The sequence below is a fragment of the Ascaphus truei genome, chromosome 1 (genome assembly GCF_040206685.1).
Source record: "Ascaphus truei isolate aAscTru1 chromosome 1, aAscTru1.hap1, whole genome shotgun sequence".
Taxonomy (NCBI): Eukaryota; Metazoa; Chordata; class Amphibia; order Anura; family Ascaphidae; genus Ascaphus; species Ascaphus truei.
Window position 1 is genome coordinate 507,758,257 of NC_134483.1, and position 27,240 is coordinate 507,785,496.

General features: G+C 43.2%; 1 protein-coding gene across 2 annotated transcripts in view; it reads left to right on the top strand.

The window, feature by feature from the left end:
* Positions 1–1,251: 1,251 nt before the first annotated feature.
* CPZ (carboxypeptidase Z) overlaps positions 1,252–27,240 on the top strand; it is a 99,161-nt gene continuing 73,172 nt past the window's right edge. Inside the window, exons 1-3 of one of the 2 annotated variants that reach the window (XM_075570058.1) lie at positions 1,252–1,549; positions 19,268–19,297; positions 26,831–27,205. In XM_075570058.1, the coding sequence (XP_075426173.1) occupies positions 1,348–1,549; positions 19,268–19,297; positions 26,831–27,205 (607 nt within the window). In that variant the 5' untranslated portion in view covers positions 1,252–1,347. Of the gene's footprint in view, positions 1,550–19,267; positions 19,298–19,343; positions 19,470–26,830; positions 27,206–27,240 lie in introns of those variants that run through there. The other variant, XM_075570064.1, reaches the window with a different exon arrangement.

Below are 27,240 nucleotides of genomic sequence, written 5' to 3' on the forward strand. Positions count from 1 at the left end.
AGCGCTTCCCAGAGGCACTTAAATTAGATGCCAGGGAAGTGGCGAAGTCCTCTGTAAATGTCACTTACCTTGGTTCAGATGGTTTCTGGAGAAGTGTCGCCATGGCAATGTGATGTCATGATGCCCAGAACCAAGGTAAGGGGGGGTGGGGGCATGCAGAGAGAGGGGGACAGCTGGCATGGGGGTGCAGGAGAAAAAGATTGCGCTCCCCAGCTCTATCTCATCATCTCTCCCCCTCCTCATCTCTCCCCCTCCTCCTCCTCATCATTGATTTTTTTCATCCTAGTCCTGTAAAAGAAAATCTTCAGTTTGGGAAAAATATGTTTTTATCAAAACCTTTAAATTATTTTCTATAAACTGCTTTATGATTAGTATTAGTCACTACAACAGTCACTACAACTTTGGAACCAATGTCAATCTTTTCCTCCCTTACCTATAAGTTCATACTTTAATATTTAATTAAAGCAGTAGATAATACCAATATGTCATATTTGTATTGTGTTTTTGCTATGTAATTCTGGTCCTAGGTGTGACTGGACCTTCAGAGGGTTATTTGGGATGATTCAAAGGTTAGCAGCTTTATTATTAAGTTATTAATACAGAGATACAATAATTAATACTTTATGTGGTTTATAGTTTAATGGAAGATCATCACGCATGATCATGAAGTGCTGTTCAGTGCAAAAGCTAGTCACCTTTCCCCAGCTACTTTTAAAGCAAATTGACATGATAGAGTATATACAAAATAAAATTGCTACAGTTTAGGTTTAATATTTTGGCTTTTGGGACAGTGTATCCATAAAGCTAAGAACATGTTACAAATCATGTGAAAAGGGTAATTATACATAAACTATAAATAAGGATAACAGCCCAAAACATTAATTTCATTAGTTTAGATATAATATGATCTGACAGCACTGAATGAGTTACACTGTATGCACTGAAAGAATGTATAAACATTTTTGTGGTATTGTGGTTACTTTTTATAAACTTCACATTTCTGCTCTGTTGTGCAACATTTATGATGGGAACATTCAAAGCCATATGTATTATCTTAAAGTTTACAAGTTTAAAAAAAAAAAAAAACCTGATAATAAAAATGTATCTTCTTTATAATTTATAGTCAACCAAACCCCCTATTTACATCCAACCGTTGCCAAAAGAAATAAATAAATGCAAATCACTAGGTTTAATGATTCCTCGAGTGAAAAGATCATGCCTGTATTCCAGACAGGGAGAGGTGAAAAGTATGTGAAGTCTCATCACAAAGCTGTACTTTCCAAGCACTTCTAGCAACTGTAATATGACCCGAGGGGTCGTGTTTATTGCAACACGTGAGTGATTTGGATGCCTGGAGGAATTTTACGCGATAGATCTGAGACAGTTACAATTTGTGCAGGGAATTTGTTCTTGTTGCTGCTGTGCCACATCAGTGAGTCCTGGAAACAAAGGGTAACAAACATGCTGCCTCTGCTCGGTTGTTTGCTTACCCTCACGGCCGGGCTCGCACAGATCTCGCCCAGATGCCACCCCGGAGATCGAGTGTTGGGTAAGAACAGAACCCAGATGCCATTGTCTATCGTGTGCTGATTTAAGATAGTCCTACATTACATTTTAATTAAGACTAAGTATTAATATATTATTATAATATTGAAATATTCATTATATAAATATATATATATATATATATATAATAATTGTATATTATTATAATATTAAATAATATTAATTAAGATTAAGTATTAATCTCTTTGGTGCACACAAGATACACACACACACACACACACACACACACCTACATACAGTACACACACGGTACAGTTCTTTGCACCAGTTTTGCAACCTGGGACACTGATAATGTTGATAACGTTTTGAAGGAAATAAGCAAGGACAGTAGATCTTGGATAAGATTTTTTGCATCTCAGAGCAGCAATAGCAGCAATTCTTCCTACTTGTTTTTATTTCTTTGTGTGCTGAAAATTTACATTTCAACGTGCCAACATTTCTCGAAATCACCCCAGCAAGTCAAAAGAAATGCACCTTCATTTGGGATAGGTTTGTTTCATGGATCTGACTGTCATTTAGACATCTATTTTTTTTATAGTCAAATAATTATGTAGATATATTGAGAACCAGGGTGTTCATAAACCCCCAATACATTTTCCATAAATAAATAAATGGTTCTACTTTGTTAACGGTTTAATGGATGTTTAAGTAGTAGTGCCACTGTGCCTCATTGCAAGAAATTGTAAATCAGTGAACAACAGAGACATGTATTTTGTAACTTATTTTAGAAATATGTATTAAGCATATATGCATTCTTCTATAGTAAGAAATTCAAACATCAGATTTGTAAATAAAAAAGTAAAGGGGCATTTGTAAAAAATAGCAATGTTAACTAATGGATTAGACATGTGAATTAAATCAGCATTCAAATATCTAATAGCTGTTGAAACTTGCTCAGCTGTCCACTGCCTGAAATGTGAAGATTTGGGTTTTGCAAATAAACGTTTAGCCTCAAATAATTAAATAAACCCATTTTAACTTTTTAAAGGGCAGTTCCATGTAGCAGGCTATTTATCTTTTTTTTAATCAGATAATTGTAGGTGTGTATATAAATATATATATAAATATATATATATATATATATATATATATAAAAGAAAAGAGAAAAAAGCGCCGATTCCTAGTGCATTACTGTGCAATAAATTATTTAATTTCCCAAAAAGGCTCATAAAATGAACTCACAAACATAGATAGATAAAAAGCATGTTATGAGATAATACTCATGCTCCAAAGGATCAGCAACCGCCGCTTCACTGCTACACTGCTCCGTGGCTTCACCGTGTCCAAACTTGTCCTCGTGGTTCACCGTCAAACAGGAACTCACGAAATCGGGCTCACCGCAACTCCTCTCCCCGGTCACACACCAACAGATGAACTTTGGTTCCCTCTGGGGACGATAGATGTGGCGGGACTGCAAATGACGTCACCCGATCAAATTCAAAGGACAAACGGGCTAGGATTTACCAACAGGTCTGCCAGCAGCATTGGAGGATCAACTGCACAACTGTTGGTAAATGCTGCTGGCAGACCTGTTGGTAAATCCTAGCCCGTTTGTCCTTTGAATTTGATCGGGGGACGTCATTTGCAGTCCCGCCACATCTATCGTCCCCGGAGGGAACCAAAGTTCATCTGTTGGTGTGTGACCGGGGAGAGGAGTTGCGGTGAGCCCGATTTCGTGAGTTCCTGTTTGACGGTGAACCACGAGGACAAGTTTGGACACAGTGAAGCCACGGAGCAGTGTAGCAGTGAAGCGGCGGTTGCTGATCCTTTGGAGCATGAGTATTATCTCATAACATGCTTTTTATCTATCTATGTTTGTGAGTTCATTTTATGAGCCTTTTTGGGAAATTAAATAATTTATTGCACAGTAATGCACTAGGAATCGGCACTTTTTTCTCTTTTCTTTTTTTCTATGCAGGTGGTGAGGGAGGTCGTTGCACCCTCGTTGAAGAAGCTGCCTGTTTCCTGATAGTGCTTTATTTTTTCCCCTCAATTGGACATTGTTTTGGGACTAAAAAGGACAGCTTGTATTGTGCACCTATAGGAGGTTCAACAGCACTATATATGTTTTTGTATATATATTTTATATGGCTAGACATCTATTTGTCAGGTTTTATTAATGTTATTGGTTAATATATTCATGTAATCAATACTAATAATTTATATTATTCAATCCACCTTACTCTCTGACATCTCCACACAGGCGCAGATCTTCATTGTATATATATATATATATATATATATATATATATATATATATATATATATATATATATATATATATATATATATATATATATATATTTTTTTTTTTTTGCCCACAGCTGTACTTAGCACTTTACAAGAGAGATAATACAGTACAGGGTATTGATGTAAACAGTTTTTCCAACAAAACATCTACATCAGCTGTTCCAAAACTTTCCAACTGTTAAAAGCTACTTTATTTTTTTCCATATTTTTAAAACATATACATACATCTCTATCATATTTTACTGTTCAACCTCTTTACAGTGTGTCATGGATGGAAGGAGAAGGAAACCATGGGGGGGGGGAGAGCTACAGATCATATGATCTAAATTGGATTGGTGTGATGCAAAATTTTAGGATGACCATACTGAAATAACTTTCCATGCAGACAAAGAAATCTTAAGATAATTTTTATATCCCAAATAGCCATTGAATGGTTGTTTTCTTAAGAGACAGGAATTGAGAGCAGATAAGGAACATTTGGCTGACCCAATGTACTCTTTTCCCCAACAGACAGTTCACTCCAGAAAATATGTTTCTGTTTAATAAAAGGGACTCCTTTATTAATCTGTGCTGACAAGTAAAGTTATTGCATACCACAGCACATTATCATTTTTCACTTGCTCAATTCCTTTAGTTGTTAGGCAGAATTCTTAAAGGTGCAGTTCTTTCTAATACCAATGGAAGCAGAAGTTGCTTTTTCTCATATACTGCCATATAAGTTCCTTAAAACAGCAGTCCAAGCTGCCGTTTTAAAAATGTGTATTTCTCCCCCCCCCCTCATCCCCTTTAATATGTGCATTAATACAATCCACACAATGATAAATAATTAGCTACGTTCCCGATCGATCCATTCTCCTGTGATGGATCGGTGAAGATTCGGCTTGGGTGTTCACTAAATGGCTGCAGAGGAGTATTGACTCAGTAGCTGTTACTTTTTAAATGGTTGCTATCGAAACAAAAAGGGCTTGTTACATTATAATACATTAAAAATGTCATTGAGAGTTGTTTAAAAAATGCTACATGTTTTTTCTTATAGTACAGAACTGATTTATTTATAAAAAAAAAAACAACACATGTATGATATTGCTTGGTCTGCAGCTTTAAAATATGGCTTGGACATGACTTCGTAGAGAAGACTGATAATTGACGGCTAAGTTTCCAAAGTGTCCAAAGTGGTTCTGTGTGCGTGGTCTTTCGAGCACTGGTCTTCCTCCAACCCTCCCCTCCAGTTGGAGGTAGTGCTGGAAATATAATGCAAGACTCCAATATTTTTATTGAAGTATTTTTGCACCATAGAATTAAATCTTGGGCAATCCGTAAAAAGGTCCCCTTCAGGGCCAGAGGTCCTCCACTTCCATGCAGATTATTGTCTGATTACGATATACTGTAACCTTAGAAAATGAGCATACAGGTTATGTCATAAGGGCCACAGGATATGCACTGTATGTCCATAGGGCACTAAATGGATGAATGGGTTACAGCTAGGCTTCTGTCTCAGGTCTCTGCTGCTCCTTGAGAAGATCTTTAGTTTGGGCCAGCCTTTGTCAGGTCTCTAGAAAAGTACTGTAATGCTCTGGAGCCCTGGAAAAATGCAGTCTGTGCTACTCCCTGCTCATATCTATATTATTACAATCTTACTTGGAGAAGGAATCTAGTGGTGGACAGCAAGACAAGGGAAACATTCACTCACACGGCAACTCCCCACTTGCTGCTCTTCTCTGACTATTCTGATTGCCTTTGTATTTGTATTGATTGCTGATTGCGTCTGTGGATTATGCACCGCCCCTGTAGTAAATTTGGAAAATGTGAGTTTGATTCTAGTAGGCAAGGGTGAGAGAGAGCACACAATGGACAAAAGATAAAAAGTACACAGTAGGCCATAAAAGAGGAACAGAAACAAAGAGGGTAAAAGACAGTGAAATATGTGGGTGAAAAGGAGAGGAACACAAAGTGGGGTTTAGGAGATACAACAGAGACAAATAATGAGACACACAGTTTAAAGCAGCAGTCCAAGCTGGCTTTTTTTTTTTTTAATTTTCCCCTTTAATATGTGCATCAATACAATCCACACAATGATAAGTAATTATCTAAGTTTCCGATCGATCCGTTCTCTTGTGATGGAAATAAATTATCAAAAAATAGATTTCTTGAGTTCAACAAAGACCTTAAACATTAGTAAGGCAGATGTTAATAAACTGAGGTCTAATCTAGTAGTAATACAATGGGATGATGTTTTTGCAGGGAAATTTTTTTTATTTTATTTTATTTATAAAATATTTTTACCAGGAAGTAATACATTGAGAGTTACCTCTCGTTTTCAAGTATGTCCTGGGCACAGAGTAAAACAAAAAATGTCATTGAGTTGTTTAAAAAAAATGCTACAAGTATTTTCTCATAGTACAAAACAGATTTAGTAAATAAAAAAAAACAGACACACACAGGACATTTCTTGGTCTGCAGCTTTAAATAAAAAAGTAAGACACGGGTGGAAAATTAAAGAAGAGACAAACACACACACTGGAAGAAATGAGAGCCAGTGGTCCAGCCGTCCTATAATAGGGCCGCGCGCACACGGCAGTGAGCGTGGAGCCGGACGATCAGGGAGAAGACTGTGAAAACTATGCTACCGCTCAGTGACTGCAATGTATGTATGTATGTGTGCATGTATGTGTGTGTTTCTGTATGTAAGCTTGTCACGGTAGCTTGTGACAAGTTGTAATTTACACCAAAACTATATATAAATATATATATACCTGGGTTTGAACTGGGACGAGACTTAAGATATAATAAAGTGATTTTATTCCTTGATAAAGGTGAACACAGCAGATATGTACAAATAACAGGCAAAATATAGACACTTACTTAAAGATTATGGCAAGAAAGCCATCAGGATTAGAGACTGGCCACTTCTCCCATATTTCAGTTGACATCACAGCAAAACAGGGAGGATACATGCATGCATGAAGATCATTTGCATGAACAACAATGAAGAACTTTCCATGAACAACATGAACAACTTTGATAGAGGGTGGACAGCTAGTTTATATACCGTTTGTCCCTCTATCTGTAACCTTAGGTGCCGTGACGGCTAGCAAATGTCCCTTTCAAGCTTTTGAAGCTTGGTTTGGACTTCCAGCGCCCAGTGTAAAAAGTTACACGTACTCTGGTTAATTTCCTTTTGGTCAGCTTGGGCCAAGCATAAGCAATCAGCCTTTTAGCCTTTGATGACCAAGTATGTAAATTCTCCTTTCCTGCTCATCACAACAGGGGTTCCTCAGAACTCAACCAAAGTTTCATATTTACTGCAAATCATTGCATAACTTCCGTTCCGTAATACACACAGTCAGGTGAGATATATTAATACAATCCTTGACACCTGACGCTCGCAGAGAGACCAAAAATTACAGTGTAATATGAAAATTAATAGAGATATTAATATCTGGCATTTAGCAGCAGGTACATATACAGTGTTTAGACTCCCAAAGATATGCTAAATCTCACGATTACAAATATGTAACTCTTATCCTTTTCAGCCAAGGACATCTCATAATATTCTTATATTTAATAAGGACACCAATTCAGATATCCTGTTTGGGGTAGCCCCCCCCTGGCCCCATCAATAAAACCTTTTGAAGCAGGCTGGTAGCTCCTCGCATAAACAATTCGGTAATTACTTCTTTGATCAGGATTATTAACTTCCATTGTAAGTGTGAAGGACCAACACTCAGTTTCTTGGTTCTGGACATTTTAAAAACTGCAAAAAGTCACTTTATCAAAAATATATGTCCCTCTTATGACAAAGTTATATTTTTTTTATGTGGGTACTTGGGGTTTTTCCCTGAGGCTGCATCTATCATGTGGGGTTCTAAAACCTTCTCTTCTCTAAGACACCAGCTAAGAATACCTTGCTGGCAGGCAAGACAGGTCAAAATATTCCCCCCCTTTCCCCTCATGCTCCAGACATCCCTGCCATGCAGCTATTTCTCATAAGAGGCCACCCATACAAGGCAATCCACTTACACGCTGGCACAGGCAGTTGCAGGCCCATGAGGCAAAGGGAATACACAGATAACGCATTACTTAGCCCACTGGGCTTTCACAGTTAACCCCTTAAGGCCCAGTGTGTGTGTTATGCAGACACTGATTAACCCAGACATTACAATGGGACAGGGGAACAGGGGAGAATACATTTACACAGGGGAATAAGCATTTTCATGTTATTTAACAAGGGTTAAGTCACAGTTCTGGGTCTCAGCCCAGTTAACCCCTTGTCTCCCTGGCGAGGTTAGAGAAGGGCCCTTGGGGGGTAACCCCGTTAATCCCGGGCCAAACCCTCCCTACCGTCACACCTCCCCTGCTCAAGGGGCCCTGGTACCCCAGCGGCCTCCCCATGGCCCTGGGATACCACTGGCGCTCTTGACGCACTCAATACGTCCTGAGGGATTGGCCTGGCAAAATTGTCCTCCGGCATTGACCAGTACACAGTGGATTGTAAAGTCCAGGTCCTGCTGCGCCGGGCTCCACCGTGGCCTCCGGGCCTTCTCCTTTGCCTCCCTCTGCCCCCCACCCAGTGTCTGGCGAACCAGATACATAGTGAAGGGGCCCCTGTGCAGACCATGCTGCACATTGCCCAGAGACTGGCATATCTCTGCACCAACAGGAGACCAGCTATCAAGCACAGACCGTCGCTTTCCTGTGAACCAAGTCTGGGACAGGGTTATGTCACTATTCTGTAGGGACCCTACCTGCCCTGGCTCTGTGCCACCCTTAAGCTGCTCTGCTATACTCCTGACTCTCCTCTCTGGCTGCCTATCTACCCACAGCCTCTCCTTTGGGAACCCAGGGGGTTCTGTCAGAGGGGTCATTCCTGGCCAGTCAGAACAAGGGACCTTCTGCCTACCTAGCCCATCCCTAGCTTCTGCCAGCTGCCTAACACCCCACTGACCTCCTATCTCCCCCGGCTCCACGGTGCCTCCCTGCCTAGCCTCCCCTAGGCCCAGCACCTCAGCCTGCTGCTTACCTCCCTGCAGCCCACCTGCACTCCTCTCCTCCCTGGGAAATCCTACCCCAGACCCTGGAACTACCTGAGTGCACCTACCTCCTTGACCTTGTCTCCCCCTTACCAGGGATGAGCTCAGGGGCATCTCTCCAGATGCAACCGCCTTAGCCCTTGGCTGGCAGGTATCCCTGGGGTGGCACAAGCCTGCCACTGCCCCGGATACCCCCAGCCCATAGCCAGGCTGCAACAGGGGGCTGCCGATCTGAGACACCCCCTGAGGCTCTGCCAGGGTAACGGGAAACTCTAGCTGCAATACCTGCTGCTTTCCCTCCCTGGATACCACTAGCCCTCCTTCTCTCACTGAGATCTGCTGCTGGCTACCTACCTGCAGCCTCCCCTCACTCCGCTTCTCCCTAGCTAACCCTAACCTGGGTCCTAGGGACACCTGAGTGAGGCCATCTCCCTGACACTGTCTCCCCCTTACCAGGGATGAGCTCAGGGGCACCTCTCCAGATGCAACCGCCTTAGCTTTTGGCTGGCAGGTATCTCTGGGATGGCACAAACTGGCCACTGTCCATGATACCCCCAGCCCATAGCTAGGCTGCAACAGGGGGTTGCTGATCTGAGACACCCCCTGAGGCTCTGCCAGGGTAGCGGGGAAAACTGGCTGGCTCACTTGCTGCCTTCCCTCCCCGGTTCCCACTGGCCCACCCAGCCCTCTCCCAGGCAATCCTACCCTAGAGCTGGGTGCTAACGGGGCTAGCCCCTCTCCCTGAAGCTGTGCCCCCATTACCGGAGGTGAGCTCAGGGTTGCTGGTGCAGATGCACCCACCTTAGCTTCTGGCTGGCAGGTAATCTGGGGGTGGTCTAACTGTGCCACAACCCCTGGTACCTCCAGCCCATAGCAAGGCTGCAACAGTGGGGCTCTTAACGGAGAGTCCCCTTGCTGCTCAGCCCAGGTAATGGGGACGTCTAGCTGCCCTACCAGCTGCCCGTCCTTCCCCTCCCCTGGTACCCCTATCTCCTGCCACCCCCCGGTCACCCCTATAGTGAAACAACAGGGTACAGTCATAGGGAAACATAAGTCAAAGTCAGTCTGCGACTTGGTCTGGCTTACCTTGCTGGTCTCCGCTGAGACCGCCGCCTTCATTGGTCCCAATTGCAAGGGGACTGGAGCAGCCGCCGCCGGCCCCATCTGGGCTGGGCAGCGCCGGGCCGCTGCCGCAGCAGCGCCCGGGTTGGGTACAGGTAAAACGGTGCAGGACAAGGGTCCCAGGTCTTTGTGGAGGAACACAGCTCCATGCAAACTTGGTAAAATAACCCCCTCCCGCAAACCCTGTCCCTCCCCCCAAATAAAACTGCCGCCGGCAGGATGCCCGAGTGGCGGCTTTTCCTCTGCCGCCGCCGCTGGTTCTCCGCTGGGATCAGGTGGATGGCCGCTGCTCTCCGCCGCTGTTGCTGATGTAGCCCGTCCAGGTTCTCCAGGAGACGTCCCGCGGAGGGTTGTCGCCCCGGCTGGGCGGGAGCCATCAGAGGATGCCGCTAACTGGGTCATCTTTTCCGCAGCTCGTAAGCGTTGGCCCTGAGGGGCTTCTTCGCCTGACCGCGCACGGTCACGGCACTGGGCATTATTGTGGCCCATTTGTTGGCAGTGCCACAGCAACTGCCGGTGCTTCTCCGCCACCGGTGGACTAACCCCAGCAAGGGGCAACGGAGTCCAGACCGGAGTTGCTGGAGCGCCGGGCTCATTCCAGAGCTTCTCTGCCGCCGGTGGACTAACCCCAGCAAGGGGCAACGGAGTCCAGAGCGGAGATGCTTGAGCGCCGGGCTCTGGGGGGGGGATAAGCGGGTCGGATCATTGCCAGCTTCAGCTGCTCGAGCCGCTCTGCTGGGGACATCTCTCCCTGCGCAAACATCAGAGCCAGCAATTCTGGGTAAAATGGACTGGCCGCCGCAACGGCCAATACCTCTCCTGGTGCAAGACCACCCGCCCCCTCCACAAGTCTCTGCCGTCCCAGAGCTGGGTCCCTTCCCTGCTCTCCGGGCGGTGTGATGGTTACAGCAGCTGCAGCTGTGGATCTTTGCTCAGCCTGCCGGGTTTCATGCTCACCCATTGCTGTCTCTCTCTCAGCCTTGCTGGCTGCTGCTCCCCGCTCCGACTTGATGCACTCCTCCGGTCTCAGTGCCCGGCTCCAGTCAGACGGATGGCCGGCACTTTGGTTCTGGAGGAAATGCTTCTCACAAGTAGGGGAACAGTGAGGAGGTGCCATATCTTGTGTTATATGTTGTACACTGTGTGTTCAATATCTTTAGTCCCAGGAACTTGTAATTACCATCAAGTTCCAACTAGATCACAGTACCCCGCAGAATACTGTAATCCAGGTCCAGTTCGGTCCCGCCAGCTGCCACCAGTTAATTACAAGCTTGTCACGGTAGCTTGTGACAAGTTGTAATTTACACCAAAACTATATATAAATATATATATATACCTGGGTTTGAACTGGGACGAGACTTAAGATATAATAAAGTGATTTTATTCCTTGATAAAGGTGAACACAGCAGATATGTACAAATAACAGGCAAAATATAGACACTTACTTAAAGATTATGGCAAGAAAGCCATCAGGATTAGAGACTGGCCACTTCTCCCATATTTCAGTTGACATCACTGCAAAACAGGGAGGATACATGCATGCATGAAGATCATTTGCATGAAGAACAATGAAGAACTTTGCATGAACAACATGAACAACTTTGATAGAGGGTGGACAGCTAGTTTATATACCGTTTGTCCCTCTATCTGTAACCTTAGGTGCCGTGACGGCTAGCAAATGTCCCTTTCAAGCTTTTGAAGCTTGATTTGGACTTCCAGCGCCCAGTGTAAAAAGTTACACTTACTCTGGTTAATTTCCTTTTGGTCAGCTTGGGCCAAGCATAAGCAATCAGCCTTTTAGCCTTTGATGACCAAGTATGTAAATTCTCCTTTCCTGCTCATCACAACAGGGGTTCCTCAGAACTCAACCAAAGTTTCATATTTACTGCAGATCATTGCATAACTTCCGTTCCGTAATACACACAGTCAGGTGAGATATATTAATACAATCCTTGACACCTGACGCTCGCAGAGAGACCAAAAATTACAGTGTAATATGAAAATTAATAGAGATATTAATATCTGGCATTTAGCAGCAGGTACATATACAGTGTTTAGACTCCCAAAGATATGCTAAATCCCACGATTACAAATATGTAACTCTTATCCTTTTCAGCCAAGGACATCTCATAATATTCTTATATTTAATAAGGACACCAATTCAGATATCCTGTTTGGGGTAGCCCCCCCCTGGCCCCATCAATAAAACCTTTTGAAGCAGGCTGGTAGCTCCTCGCATAAACAATTCGGTAATTACTTCTTTGATCAGGATTATTAACTTCCATTGTAAGTGTGAAGGACCAACACTCAGTTTCTTGGTTCTGGACATTTTAAAAACTGCAAAAAGTCACTTTATCAAAAATATATGTCCCTCTTATGACAAAGTTATATTTTTAATATGTGGGTACTTGGGGGTTTTCCCTGAGGCTGCATCTATCATGTGAGGTTCTAAAACCTTCTCTTCTCTAAGACACCAGCTAAGAATACCTTGCTGGCAGGCAAGACAGGTCAAAATATTCCCCCCCTTTCCCCTCATGCTCCAGACATCCCTGCCCTGCAGCTATTTCTCATAAGAGGCCACCCATACAAGGCAATCCACTTACACGCTGGCACAGGCAGTTGCAGGCCCATGAGGCAAAGGGAATACACAGATAACGCATTACTTAGCCCACTGGGCTTTCACAGTTAACCCCTTAAGTCCCAGTGTGTGTTTTATGCAGACACTGATTAACCCAGACATTACAATGGGACAGGGGAACAGGGGAGAATACATTTACACAGGGGAATAAGCATTTTCATGTTATTTAACAAGGGTTAAGTCACAGTTCTGGGCCTCAGCCCAGTTAACCCCTTGTCTCCCTGGCGAGGTTAGAGGGGGGCCCTTGGGGGGTAACCCCGTTAATCCTGGGCCAAACCCTCCCTACCGTCACAATGTGTATGTATGTTTTGTTTTTATGTGTTTTGTTTTTATGTGTTGTTGCATGTGTGTAGTCAGTCACTTTTTACACTTCTTCGCAAGAAAACTCTTATTAATTATGAAGAGGGAACCTCAGCACCTACTTTCCAGAACTCGTAGAACTGCAGACATTTCAGCTCTCATTGCATAGCTGACATGTCTGTTTAAAGTCAGTAGTTTTGCATTAACACTTTCTCTACCTGTGCATTAATGGGCCTTCTAACGGCTAAAGGGTTAACATTTCACTAATTTAGTAATCAGTAAATTGTTGACATTCAATGAGATATATATTAAATGTTCTGACAAAAAAAACATTTAAATATAAATTGAATAGGTACAGAGTAACACACACACACACACACACACACACACACACACACACACACACACACACACACACACACACACACACACACACACACACACACACACACACACACACACACACATACACACACACACACACAGTACCATTCCAAGCCTGTCGCTCACAGCAGCACGGACCGTACACACAAAAAGAGTGCGTCACGTGCACGAGCGTTCGCACAGGCACGCGCGCTCGTGCCCACTATATTACGGGCCTGAGAGGTAGGACCATGCTGATGCTGCAATTAAAGTTGGCCTATTTTGACATTGAAATAGTGAAGAAGATGGCATTTATCCTCTTCCCTAGTGGCTTCTACTTAGCTTTCTGCCATTTAACCAACAAGACGGATAATTTGATTGCTTACTGATTTTTGTTGGCAAACTGTATCTACAGTATAAAGGCATGGAAAAGGATGGGGCACACGCTTAAACCCTGTGTGTGCTACATTGTAGTGTCGAAGCCTGCAAGACCACCTGGTGTAATTACTATAATTAGAATCAACTTGAGGAAGCATGAAAGGGAGTAATAGATTGAAGTGACAGGAAAGTAGTGAAACATTTAAGTGGTAGAGGAACTATGGAAATGTTTCTGCATCTCCACTGTCCCAGTGTGAATAATCTGTTTAATATTGTAAAATGGCATGTTTAAAACCGCAGTTCAAGCTGCCGTTTAAAAAATAAATACAAATTTCCATTCAATATGTGCATCAATACAATCTGCACATTGACAAGTGATTAGCTAAATTGCCGATAGATCTGTTCTCCTGTGATCGATCGGCGAAGATTTGGCTCAGGGGTTTACTAAATCCCTGCCAGTGCTGCATGAGAGGACCCAAAAGGCAAAATTCTGTGTGGAAGATCATGTGACCAGTCTGTCACTAGATACAATTGGTGCACTGCTAGAGAGGGGACAGGGCTCAAAAAGGGATGTGCCCAAGGTTGTTTCTGAAGAGGATTTGACTTTGTAAATGGTTGCTATAGAAACAAATGCTTGTTACATTAGATAAAAAAATGTAAATGCTACATATATTTTCTTATAGTACAGAACTGATTTATTATATAAAAAAACCACATGTAGGATATTGCTTGAACTGCAGCTTTAAGAGGCATCTGCAACAGGACAGGATATTGAATAGTATTTTCTAACAGTATTCTTATATGTTATATTCTAATTTAAAAACATCTAAAAAAAAAAACATACAAATACACTTCTGAAACATTACTTATATAATAGTATTTGTGCTAAAAATGTAATATAATATATAATGTCAGTTTTTACTGATTTCTTCCATTTTTGTGGCATATGATTTGAAGAGTAAAGTGCTTTAGTTTATCTACAATTAAATAATTGTTTTGAAGTCTTTCAAGATAATCTTTGTTTTACATGTATATTTAGATTAGACATGGCATTTAAACCCATTCTCTTCCAGCTCCCTTTTTCTACTTGACCCATTTAGAAAACAATATAGACCAACCCAAAGATACTAAATAAGTTCATATAGAGTTCAGAAAGACATATAATCTAGACTGACATACATTTCTGGTGTGTACAAATATGAATTTAAGTTTAAGGCAACATATTACTGTATTAGGTATGTTACCCCCTTACTTAGGGTACTTAGTTTACTACCTGTCCTTTATCTATTGTCACTACATTTCTTGTATATTGAGTCACGTTTGGATGCATTTTATTTATTTATAAAATATTTTACCAGGAAGTAATACATTGAGAGTTAATTCTCATTTTCAAGTATGTCCTGGGCACAGAGTAAAACAAATAATACATGGTTACAAGTACAGTTACATAATGAGCAGGGTATACATTATACACAAGACATTGCATGCACAGTTAAAGAAAATATATGTTATGGGCGTATATAACAGTTACAGACCAGATTAAAATGTGAGACAGCCTTAGATTTGAAAGAACTTAAACTGGTGGTGGATGTGAGAGTCTCTGGTAGGTTGTTCCAGTTTTGGCGTGCGCGGAAGGAGAAGGAGGAACGTCCGGATACTTTGTTGAGCCTTGGGACCATGAACAGTCTTTTGGAGTCTGATCTCAGGTGATAGGTGCTGCATGTGGTAGGGGTGAGGTGCTTGTTCAGGTAGCTGGGTAGCTTGCCCATGAAGAATTTAAAGGCAAGACAGGAAAGGTGAACTTTGCGCCTAGACTCTAGTGTTGACCAATCTAGTTCTTTGAGCATTTCGCAGTGATGTGTGTTGTAGTTGCATTGGAGAACAAAACGACAAATTGAATTGTAGAGGGTGTCAAGTTTGCTAAGGTGGGTTTGGGGAGCCGAGCCTTAATACTATGGGGCCTATGCAGAGAGCAGCGAATTTTAAAATTGGCGAATTTATTAAAAAGTAGCTTTTTTGGAGAGTTTTAATCTCCATATGCAGAAAAGTGCGAATTCTGCTATGTTTAACATGGATGCGTGTGGCGAGTTTAAATTGGCGAGATGCGCGCTTCAGAAATGTGTTAAAACAAATTCGCGCCTTTTTTTTTCCCTTTGCAATGGCCGCGAGCGGCAGTTTTTTTTGGCGAGGCAAAACGGAGACAATCGCGCCATTTTATTGGCGCGAACAGCCGCTAGATGCCGTTCGCGCCTCTCTGCATACGGATATTTTTTAAACTGGCGAGATTGCGGTTCTCGCCAGCCGCGAGGCGAGTTTTACAAATAGAAAAGAAAAATTGGCGCGTTTTTCGGAAATCTCCATTTTCTGCTGTTTTCTGCGCGATTATCTCCAAAAAATGGCGAATTTCGAAAATTCGCTGCTCTCTGCATAGGCCCCTATGTCTCCATAGTCAATACTTGGCATTAGCATCTGCTGTGCGATACGCTTTCTGACCAGGAGACTTAGGGAGGATTTGTTCCTGTAAAGTACCCCTAGTTTGGCATAGGTCTTGGTTGTCAGGGTATCAATGTGCATCCCGAATGTTAAGTGGGAGTCAAACCATAAGCCCAGGTATTTAAAACTAGTGACAGGTGTTAGGGTGGTGTTAGCGTTGGTTCTAATCTGGAGCTCAGTCACTGGAAGCTTTACAAATTTAGTCTTGGTCCCAAATACCATTGTTACAGTCTTGTCAGTGTTTAAAAACAGTTTGTTTTGGGAAATCCAGTTTTCGAGTCTCAAAAAGTCAGACTGAAGTATGTGTTGAAGGTCAGAGAGGCTATGGCTGTGTGCATATAGGATTGTGTCATCTGCATACATGTGTATTGAGGCTTCCTTACAAGCTGTGGGAAGATCATTAATGAACACTGAGGAGAGTAGGGGCCCCAGAACAGAGCCTTGCGGGACACCACAGGTGATATCCAGGGGGTTGGAGTTAGAGCCTGAGATGACACATGTTGGGATCTTCTTGATAGGTAGGACTGAAACCAGTTTAAAGCATGTTTCCCTATTCCAGAGCTCTTGAGTTTGTTAAGCAGGATAGCATGATCAACTGTGTCAAAAGCCTTTGCAAAATCTAGGAATACTGCACCAGTGAGTTGTCCCCATTCCATTCCACACTGGATTTCATTGCAAACTTTTAGCAGGGTAGTTACGGTGGAGTGTTTGGGACGAAACCCAGATTGGAATTGGCAAGGGAAATTTGTCTTGGTATATAAATCGCTTAATTGGGAGTGGACACATTTTTCCATGACTTTGGATAGAATTGGGAGAAGTGAGATTGGCCTGTAGTTTGAGACAGTGTTTTTGTCCCCACTTTTGAAGATTGGGACAACTCTGGCAGTTTTCCAGGTCTTAGGGAATGGCCTGCAGACAGGATAGAGTTGACTATGGACGCAATTGGTTTGGCAATGGGTGGGGCACCAAGTCGTAGGAACCTAGATTGTAGTAAGTCGGGTCCACATTGGCTGCTTAGTTTTAGTTTGAGGAGCGCTTGTATAATCTCCTCTTCAGGTACTGGGCCAAATTGAAAATTGTGGGCAGTGTTGGGAGGGGGTGGGACTGTAGGGGTACTCCCATGATGAGATTCAGGTTTGTTGTTTAGGCTTCTCAACGGAATTAGAAATGTCATATGTAAAACAATGTGGTAGGCTTTCCTAATTAAGAAAAAAAATATTTTCGTTGAAACCTGTCAATGGGGAAGAACTTATCAATCAGGTATTTACTCACCCTATAGCCCACCCTTTCCCTGTCATAGCAACAATAGTTAGGGGGAAATAGAGAGAGTGGTTTTGCCTTTGCACAATCCTGTTCAGTACACAATTGTATCACAACAGTGATTAGCTGGAGAAAGACAAGCTTCTACCATGTCCTGCCATGTGTACAAATCTAATAATAAAAATAATAATAAAAATAAATACAACTTATGTCTAGCTTTAACCACTTGAACATACCCCGCATATTGGTTCAGTTTAGTCTTAAGAGGAACTGCACCATTAGGACACATACACTGCTCCATGATCTGGTACCTTGATGAGCTGTTCAACGAGCTGCAGTAGCTCAAATGAAGAATTAATTGCTGAAAGAAACACTTTTTTTAGATTTTCATGTTGTCTTTTTGCTATATTTTTTTGATATTCAACCATGGAATTTCTAAAAATAAAGGTGTAATTTTCTAGATTTTGAAGACATCATTTACTTTTATCTTCAATATTTTTATGGTCAGCTACTGTGCTCTTTAGAACATCACTTTTTTTTTCTTTTGATGTACTATGATTTCCCCTATTAGGATTGAGTACCTTTTTTAATTCCTAAAGTGATAGCACTCTGTATTAACCTGCAGCAAATTATTTCTTGATTTTTGTATTTCTTTGTTTTCAAGAAACATGCAGTAACACATTTACTGAAATCATTTCCCTCTAGTGAACCCATTCTGATGGTTACATATTAAAATCTGCAATCTGTAAAAGTGGTGAAAATAAAAAAAGACACTTGCCTTATCAAGAAGAATCAGAATCCTGTTGAAAGCAATATAAATCATCTTTGCTAAATTTGCTACAGTTCTCCCATTCGTCTTGAGACGCGGAAGACTTTGATGTACAGTATAAGCCCTTCTTTATTGCAGTAGAGTTTCTCTACATTCTGCAGTGTCTTTTCTAGATTATTTTTTTAAGTGGGGCTGCATATGTCTTGTCCCAGTCCACTGGAACATCAGTTCAGTCAAAGGCAATTAGTTGAACACGTTTGGTGTTGGTTATATTCTTGGTTGGTTCCTACTGCATCATTTAAAAGATGCTTGTTCTTGTCAATTCTTCCTTTATAAAAAAAAACTCCATTCCTTTTATACTCTTGTTGTTAATTTGTGGTTCCATACCATTTCGTTCTCTTTGAAGTCCAAACACAATTAATTATCTACAGTGTGTGTTCTATCAATGTTATTCAATTATATCTCCTTTAGTCTTTTTTTCAATTTCGAAGTTCTCATAATTTAATAAAAGTGATCTATAGTAAAATACCTGCATGTATCCTGATTCAACTGATAAAATCCCTTATTCATTACCATCAAAGTTTGATTATACTCTTATCATAAACATAAATACAGTGATTATGCACAAAAGCAACAATGCCACACATTCACTACCACATAGGTTGAACTTGATGAACAAACGTCTTTTTTCAACCTCATCTACTATGTAACTATGTAACATCTGTTATGTTTTAAGTGAAGTGGTCTTATTCATTACAAAATAAATCTCATCTACAATGGAAATCAATGTCACGTTTAAAGAACAGATTTATTTACTAGGTAACAATATTATGTTAAAAAAATATTTTATGTTCCAACACCAGTTCAGTTATTAGCATAAAATAATGAAGGAGCCCTATAATAATCACTTGATCTTCACTAATTCCCAAAGGCCCATTCACTGAACAATTATCTAATTGAAAATACTGTATTTAGCACAGTCCATGGTGTCCTGTGTCATTTTTCCTAATAAAGTAATTTGTGTTGTATCATGCACTGCTTTTTTTACCGTAAATATATATAATCATGTTCTTATACCTTTCTTTATTTTATTTGCAGGGCGATGTCTGCCTCCTGCTGAAGAAAAAGGTGCCTTTATGCATTTCCCCCCGAGTTTATGAATATATATATGTCTGTGAGTGTTACGCCGGTGCTGCCCGCAGACCAGACCCGTCCCCTGTGCTGAGGTGGGACGTAGGGATACACGCACCCACAGCAAAGGGAGCGCGTCCGGAGTGTGGTGTTAGTGTTGCCAGGCCAGGTATAGTAAGGAAGACAATACTTGCCGGTACCGGTTGTAGAGGAGGAGTAGTTATTGCCGTTGCCAAGGTCAGGGATTGGAGAGTTGCGGAAGGTCGAAGGTATAAGCCGTGTGTCAGGGATGCCAGAAATCACGAAGTCCAAGTAGAGCCGAAGTCGAGAGCCAGAGGGGGTAGTCGTCCAATCCGTGTCAATACCTGAGGAGTCACTGAGAGAGTATTCAAATGCTTCCATACAGAACTATGTTGAGCGACCCCTGCTCCGATTTCCCCCCTCTGCCTGATCTCCATTATGATTTCCCCCCTTGCTCCGATTCACGCCCCCCCCATGTGTGTGTGAGTGCCTGTGTTGTGTGTGTGTGAGTGGAGGGGAGCAGGGAAGGAGCTGCTGGTGTGTGTCCTGGTTTTTTTTCTTAACTATTGGCCGGCTCGAGAGGAGGGGGGGGTGATGCGCGAGAGGCAGAAAATTTGTTTCTCCCTCTCCCTACAGACCGCAAGTAGCGGTCAATTGCCTGTCAGCGCGCCGCTTGTCTGCAGTGCAGGCGCACTGACTGAGGTAGCGGGGCCTTAGCCTGAGACATGTGAATGTGCTCACAAGTGATATTCTTTATTGGCTATATGCTAACAATGGGGGGTTTCTGTCGCCTTTTTCACCCACCATAACTTAAAATGTATATATATACTAAAAGACAGAGAGCGCACTCCCCATAGCGTAAAAAAGTACATTCAATATTAAAAAGGGATTGGGAGAGGGATTATGAACACTAACAAAGGTATAAGTAAATCAAGCGATTTGTGATAATAATCACCGCCAACGAGGTATACACCGTCCTGGATCACACCAACAGTTCTGATCGATTTTTCCGTCCAATTCACCAGTAGAAGTTCAGCCTCTGATAACTACACAGAAAGTGCTCCGTCTCTCTGCTTGGAATGCAGTCTACGAGCAACGCAGCCTCAATCCAGCTCCATGCACGCTCCGGCCGTAAAGCGTGCACTTGCGTGATGACGTAATGTCGCAAAATAACGTACCGCTACTTAAATTCTTTTTATATATATATATATATATATATATATATATATATATATATATATATATAGCTAATGGAAATATTCCTGTATGCTCATGTGCATGTCTTAGACAGGTCTGCAACCCCGCCTTTCACCATTATCACCCAGCACACAGCATTTCCACTGCAGCAAGGGATTCTGGGAAATGACATGCAAATGAGCTTACAGTATCACCTTTTACTTCAAAACCATTTTTAACATGGTTCCTGTTGCAGGGTACATGCAACTACACACGTGGGTTTCTTGACAAGGCTGTTTTATTTTGCCTTGAAAAATATACAGCACACAAAACAAAAATAGCTCTTTTTCAGCAACAAACGAAAATGGCTTTTCCTTCAACAAACCGAACAAAACAGTTTCTCTTTAGTAGACAGTTTATATATATATGCAGCTACCCTTTTCCATGCAGGGGACAGACAGTTCACAGTTTCACTACTTTGATACTCAGACCTTGTTTTCAGGAATCACTTTAGCAGCTTACTCCTCTCTCATCAACAGCAAACTCCATGTGTCTACAACCTGGGTTTTAACACACCTTGATTAGGCAGCTGGGATCCAACTAATTGTCCTGAGGTTCCCAGCTGAAGTTTAACCTAGTCAGTGCTGCACTGCAGACTAGACATAGGTTTTCCAGGCATATAACTGTGGCTTTTATTTACCCTGTCACATTCCTCCCCTGTTAGTGTGTGGCTGGGGCTACGCACGGCTGATGCCCGACCATCCACCCCTTCTCTAGAAAAGAAGTCAGCATTTGCGTTCTCTTTTCCCGGCCTATGCTGAATCTCAAATGAGAAGGGTTGGAGGGCCATATACCACCTAGTTAATCTAGCATTGGAATCCTTCATGCTATTTAACATTTCAGTGGAGCATGATCCGTCACCAAAGTAAAATGAACTCCTGCCAGATAATGCCTCAAAGCCTCAATTGCCCACTTTACTGTGAGGCACTCTTTCTCAATCACTGAGTAATTTTTTTCCCTTGAGAACAATTTCCTACTCAGGAAAAGGATAGGATGTTCAACTCCCTCAAACTGTTGTGACAACACTGCCCCTAGCCCTATCTCTGATGCATCTGTTTGCACTATAAAAGGGCTGTTGAAGTCTGGGCTTCTAAGGATGGGACCCTCTGATAGACACCTTTTTATGTCCTCAAAAGCTCTCTGACAATCCCTTGACCACACCACTTGTATAGGGGCACACTTTTTTGTGAGGTCCGTTAAAGGGGCTGCCACTTCCGAATAGTTGGGGATGAACCGCCGGTAGTACCCTGCTAAACCCAGCAGAGAGCATACCTGCGTTTTTGTTTCGGGGGTTGGAACTTCTTTCAGGGCAGCTACCTTGTAGGATAGTGGCCTTACTTTTCCACCTCCCACTGCATACCCTAAATATTTGGTTTCCGCCTAACCCAAGGCACATTTCTTAGGGTTGGCTGTGAGCCCTGCCTCTCTTAGAGATTTGAGGACCGCTTTCAGCCTATTTAGATGGGCCCGCCAGTGTTTACTATAAATGACAATGTCATCTAGGTAGGCTGTGGCATAAGTCCTATGGGGCCTCAGTACCTTATCCATGAGTCTCTGAAATGTGGCTGGGGCTCCATGCAGTCCAAATGGCATTGTCACAAACTGGTATAAACCCATGGGAGTGGCAAAGGCTGTTTTGCATTTGGACTTTTCCTCTAAGGGTATTTGCCAGTATCCTTTTGTCAAGTCCAACGTGGATATATATTCCGCTTTACCAAGGGCGTCAATTAATTCGTCCACCCTTGGCATCGGATATGCGTCAAACTTGGATACCGCATTGACCTTTCGGAGGTCCACACAAAATCTTACCTTTCCATCGGGTTTAGGGACCATAACTAGTGGACTACACCACTCACTGCATGATTCCTCAATCACTCCTAAGTGTAACATTTCTTGTACCTCCAGAGCCCTACGACTTTCAGGCAACCTATATGGACGGGAACGTACTTTTACCCCAGGTGCTGTCTCGGTTGCATGGGAAATTAAGTTTGTTTGTCCTGGTAAGTCAGAAAAAACATCCGGGAATTGTGTAATTATTGCTAACAAGTCCCCTTTTTGTTCAGAGGACAACTGTTTACCCATTGGGATTTTATCGTCACCCGTGGAGGCTGAGGACCCAAGTCCATTTCCTCCTCCACCGGGTGGATGAATAGAGACCGCTGCATCTTCCAGGGTTTCAGCAAGTTCACATGGTAAATTAGTTTACCCTTCCTGGACCCTGGTTGAGCGATCTCATAATCCACATCACCCGTACGGCGGAGTACTTCGAATGGGCCCTGCCATTTGGCCAGGAGTTTACTCTCGCAACTGGGTAACAATAACATCACCTGGTCTCCTGGGTGAAACACTCTCATGCAAGCATTCTGATTGTAATGTCTCTCCTGACTGTCCTGGGCTGATCTAAGATTCTCCCTGGCAAAATGGTCGACCACATCTAGGTGCTTCCTAAGGTCTAGTACATATTGCAGGGTATTCTTAGAAGGGGACTGCTGTTCCTCCCAGGACTCGTTTAGGAGGTCTAGGATACCCCGGGGTTGGCAGCCATAGAGCAATTCAAATGGAGAGAATCCCGTGGAGGCCTGGGGAACTTCCCGCACTGCAAACAGCAGAAAAGGGAGAAGTTCATCCCAGGCTATCTTTTCTGAGTCTACAAATTTCCTCAGCATCCCTTTTAGAGTTCGGTTAAATCTTTCCACCAATCCGTCACTCTGTGGATGGTAGACCGATGTCCGAACCGACTTGACCTCTAGTAATTTTAAGACATCCTGCATCAGTTTAGCCATAAAATTTGTACCTTGGTCTGTCAACATAACCAGGGGAAGTCCAACCCGTGAGAACAGCTCCAACAACTTGTTGGCTACTTGCTTCGCCATTGCTGTTCTCAGGGGGAACGCCTCAGGATACCTTGTTGCATAGTCCACTATTACAAGGATAAACCTGTGTCCTTTCGCAGAAGGTTCTAGAGGTCCTACCAAGTCTACCCCAATCCTCTCAAAGGGAACTGACACCAAGGGTAGAGGAACCAAAGTTTTTTGTCCCTTCGGACTAGTTAACTGGCACTCCAGACATGCCGCACATAACTTCACAATATCACTATGCATCCCTGGCCAATAGAATCGGGACGAAATACGGTCCAATGTTTTATCCCTGCCCAGGTGACTACACCAAAGGACAGTATGGGCTAGAGTGAACACAGATTTAACAAACGCCTTGGGAACCAATTTCTGTCTGGTGACCTCTCCTGTTTGTGTCTGCCTATTCACCCTTTACAGGATATCATTCAATAATTCAAAATGGGGGAATACTATCACCCCCTGTGCATTCAATATCTGCTCATCAATTTTTACTACTTTATCATACTATCTAGCAAGGACTGGGTCTTCCCTTTGCCTCTGGCAAAAATCAGGGAGGTATAGGTCTGGTAAATCTCCAGGGCCCATATCCCCCTCCCTCTGGCCATATCCAGTCATCACTTGTGACTTCTGGCTACTAGAATGGTCACCTTGAGACCCAGATTTCTGCAACCAGTCCTGTTTGTCAGAGCGTCTTTGCTTCCAAGTCTTTTGAACCCAGTGTCTACTGGGAAAATGGTCTGCGAGAAGGGGAACAGTTTGCCAGGGTTCTCCTGAGCCATAGAATAAGGCTGCTCGTGAGAGACTGGAGCCATTAGGTCCGAAAAGAAAGACCAGACCCGGCCGAGCACAACGGGGGCAGGGAGCCAAGGAGCGACTCCTACTTCGAGGTAGGCCTCCTGACCTTTTACCTGTAGCAGGATTTTGGCCATCGGATACTGTTTTACATCGCCGTGTATACATTCTATACTCCATGAGGAGTCAAAATAACACACTTTGGTGGTAACAGTTCCTGGAAGACCAGAGTTTTCCCAGAGCCTGAATCTACAAGGGCCTGGACGGTTTTTCCCCCAACCTGGGCTCGAAGTAGCCAGGGCTTGTAATTTTCTCCAGTGAAGGTCGAGGCGACGGTCCTGCTGAAGGAACAATCCATCTGTGGACAGCCACATGCCGGTTGCCTTGTTCTCCGCAGGCAGAACATGGAGAGGGTTCCCTCGAAGGAGAGTGCCGCGGATAGCGCTCCGCTGGACAGGATACTGGAGACCAGGCATCTGGTGGGTCCTGTGGGCGACGTCCTCGGAAGTTCCTCTCATTTGGCGACAAGCCGACATCCGAGAATCGGCGGTGCCCGGCATTTTGACTTCTTCCTTGTTGGAAGGACTGCTCCTTTCGTGGCACTTGGCGGTTGCGTATGGAGGGGCCGTAGTTTCCCCATTGTTCCAATCTCCCACTTTTGGTATCCGCAAGTGTTGGTGAAGTTGGATCTGTCGGGTCCAGGGCACTCGCCTGATTCTCGGCCCCAAGGAAGTTCTCAACGAGTCGAACCGCCAAAGCTAGGGTTTCAGAAGCATGGCGTTTTACCCACGAGAGTGCGGAAGGGGGTATTATCTGTAGGACTTGTTCCAAAACCACTTGCTCAAGAATTGCCACCTTAGTGCGCTCCTCGGGTTGTATCCAGCGAGTACACAAGTCCAATAACCGCTGAGCAAGGACCCAGGGTCTTATCTTAGCAGTGTACTTCAGGTTCCGGAACTGCTGCCAGTAGGTCTCTGGGGTCAGACCTAAGCGATCCAGTATGGCGGCTTTTACTTGTTGGTAGTCCATTGCCTGATCTGCTGGGAGGCCCTGATATGAGACCTGGGCTTCTCCTATGAGGAGCGGGGCCAAAACAGTTGCCCAGCAATCTGCAGCCCAGCCCTGAGCTTCGGCAACCCTTTCACATGTCAATAGAAAAGCCTCTGGATCCTCGTTTGGAGCCATTTTCCTCAGGAGGACCGGGGGTTTGTGCGCACGTTCTGGACTGGCAGACCCCTGGAATTGGGTCAGCAGCTTGGCCATCCGCTCATCCTGTGCTGCCTGCTGCTGGGTTCGGAGCTGGGTTTGCTGCTGCAATAGTAGTTGGGCCTGCTCCTGCATTAACAGTCCCAGTAGTCTGGTCTGCTCGCACAGAAACTCTTTTAAAAATTCTTCAATTTTTCTCATTTTTGTGTGTGTGTGTGGCCCTTCAACTGCAGGGGCCTCTCAAAATCCCGGCACTTCTGACACCATATGTTGCAGGGTATATACAACCACACATGCGGGTTCTCTTGATAAGGCTTATTTATTGAGCCTTAAAAACATACAGCACACAAAAACAAAATAGCTTCTCTTCAGCATACAAAAACAAAATAGCTTCTCTTCAGCAGACATAAACAAAATAGCTTCTCTTCAGCATAGAAAACAGGGCAGCTTCTCTTCAGCATGCAGGACACAGACATTTCATCATACATGTACTTTGGAAACAGACCTTATAGCAGTAATCTCTTCAGTAGTTCAGTTCTGTCTCCTGACCAGCTAGCCTGCATGTGTGTACAGCCTGGGAGTTTTAAAACACCATGATTATGCAGCTGGGGTCAGACTAATTAAGCAGCCCTTCTCAACTGAAACTTAACCTTGTCACTGCTGCACTGCAAGCCTAAACATAGGTTTGCCAGGTATATGGCTGGTGACGTTCATTCACCCTGTCACATCCACCAAGGTCATCCGTGCTCCGGCAGCCAACAAAAACCTATAACGTCATTGGTATATAACATTATGACTTTCTATTGGTGACCCCATGGCCCATATTTGGCATTTTTATTTGTCAGACACTGGCATAAAAGTCTACAAATATCTCTGCAACTGGGGGATACACTGAGGTCAAGGAAACTTAAAAAAAAAGTACAACACAAGTGGGGACTACTGCCTTAACAAAGATATTGTTATATATATGTGTGTGTGTGTGTGTGTGTGTGTGTGTGTGTGTGTGTGTGTGTGTGTGTGTGTGTGTGTGTGTGTGTGTGTGTGTGTGTGTGTGTGTGTGTGTGTGTGTGTGTGTGTGCGATATTGATATATATTATTAAATGTGTACAATAATACTCATTATTTTTCTTATTGAATTAAGTTTGACTTCTTTTAAAGAGTTCTGGAGATCTTATTTAGTCAATTTCAGCAAATCACCAACAGTCTGGACTGTTGACAATGTCCAGTAATGTCTAGTATTCTAGTTCATCCTTTACATGCTTCTTAGCTACTGACAAAAGCTGGTTGGCCCCTCACGACTTCCCTTCTTTTAGGTCAAAGCAGAGAAGGGAGAAGAAGCAGACAAGTGCCCTCAGAGTAAATGTCAGAACCTAAACATAGCTACTAACGTTTTTATCATTGTGTTCTTTTTTTTTTAAAGCAACATGCACTGATCATTCTTTGGGATATTGTGATGACTTGCCATACACTCAGACAATATTTCCTAACTTACTGAATCACCAGTCAAGAGGAGAGATAGAATTCAGTGCTGAATATATTCTATTGAGTGTGATGGATAATTTGCTTCAAGGACAATGTAATCCTGACCTGAGACTCCTGGGTTGCTCAGTCCTGGCCCCACGCTGCGAGAAAAACAAAGTTGTGAAACCCTGCAGGAAGGTGTGTGAAACGTTAAGGAAAAATTGCCTTCCCGCCTTTGATGCAATTGATATGGCATGGCCCTATTTTTTGGATTGTGATCGTTTCTTTGTGGGGGAAGAAGAAGGCTGCCATAACCCACTGGAAAAACTAAGAGGTAAAATATAAATACTGTATTAAATGTCTTTTTAG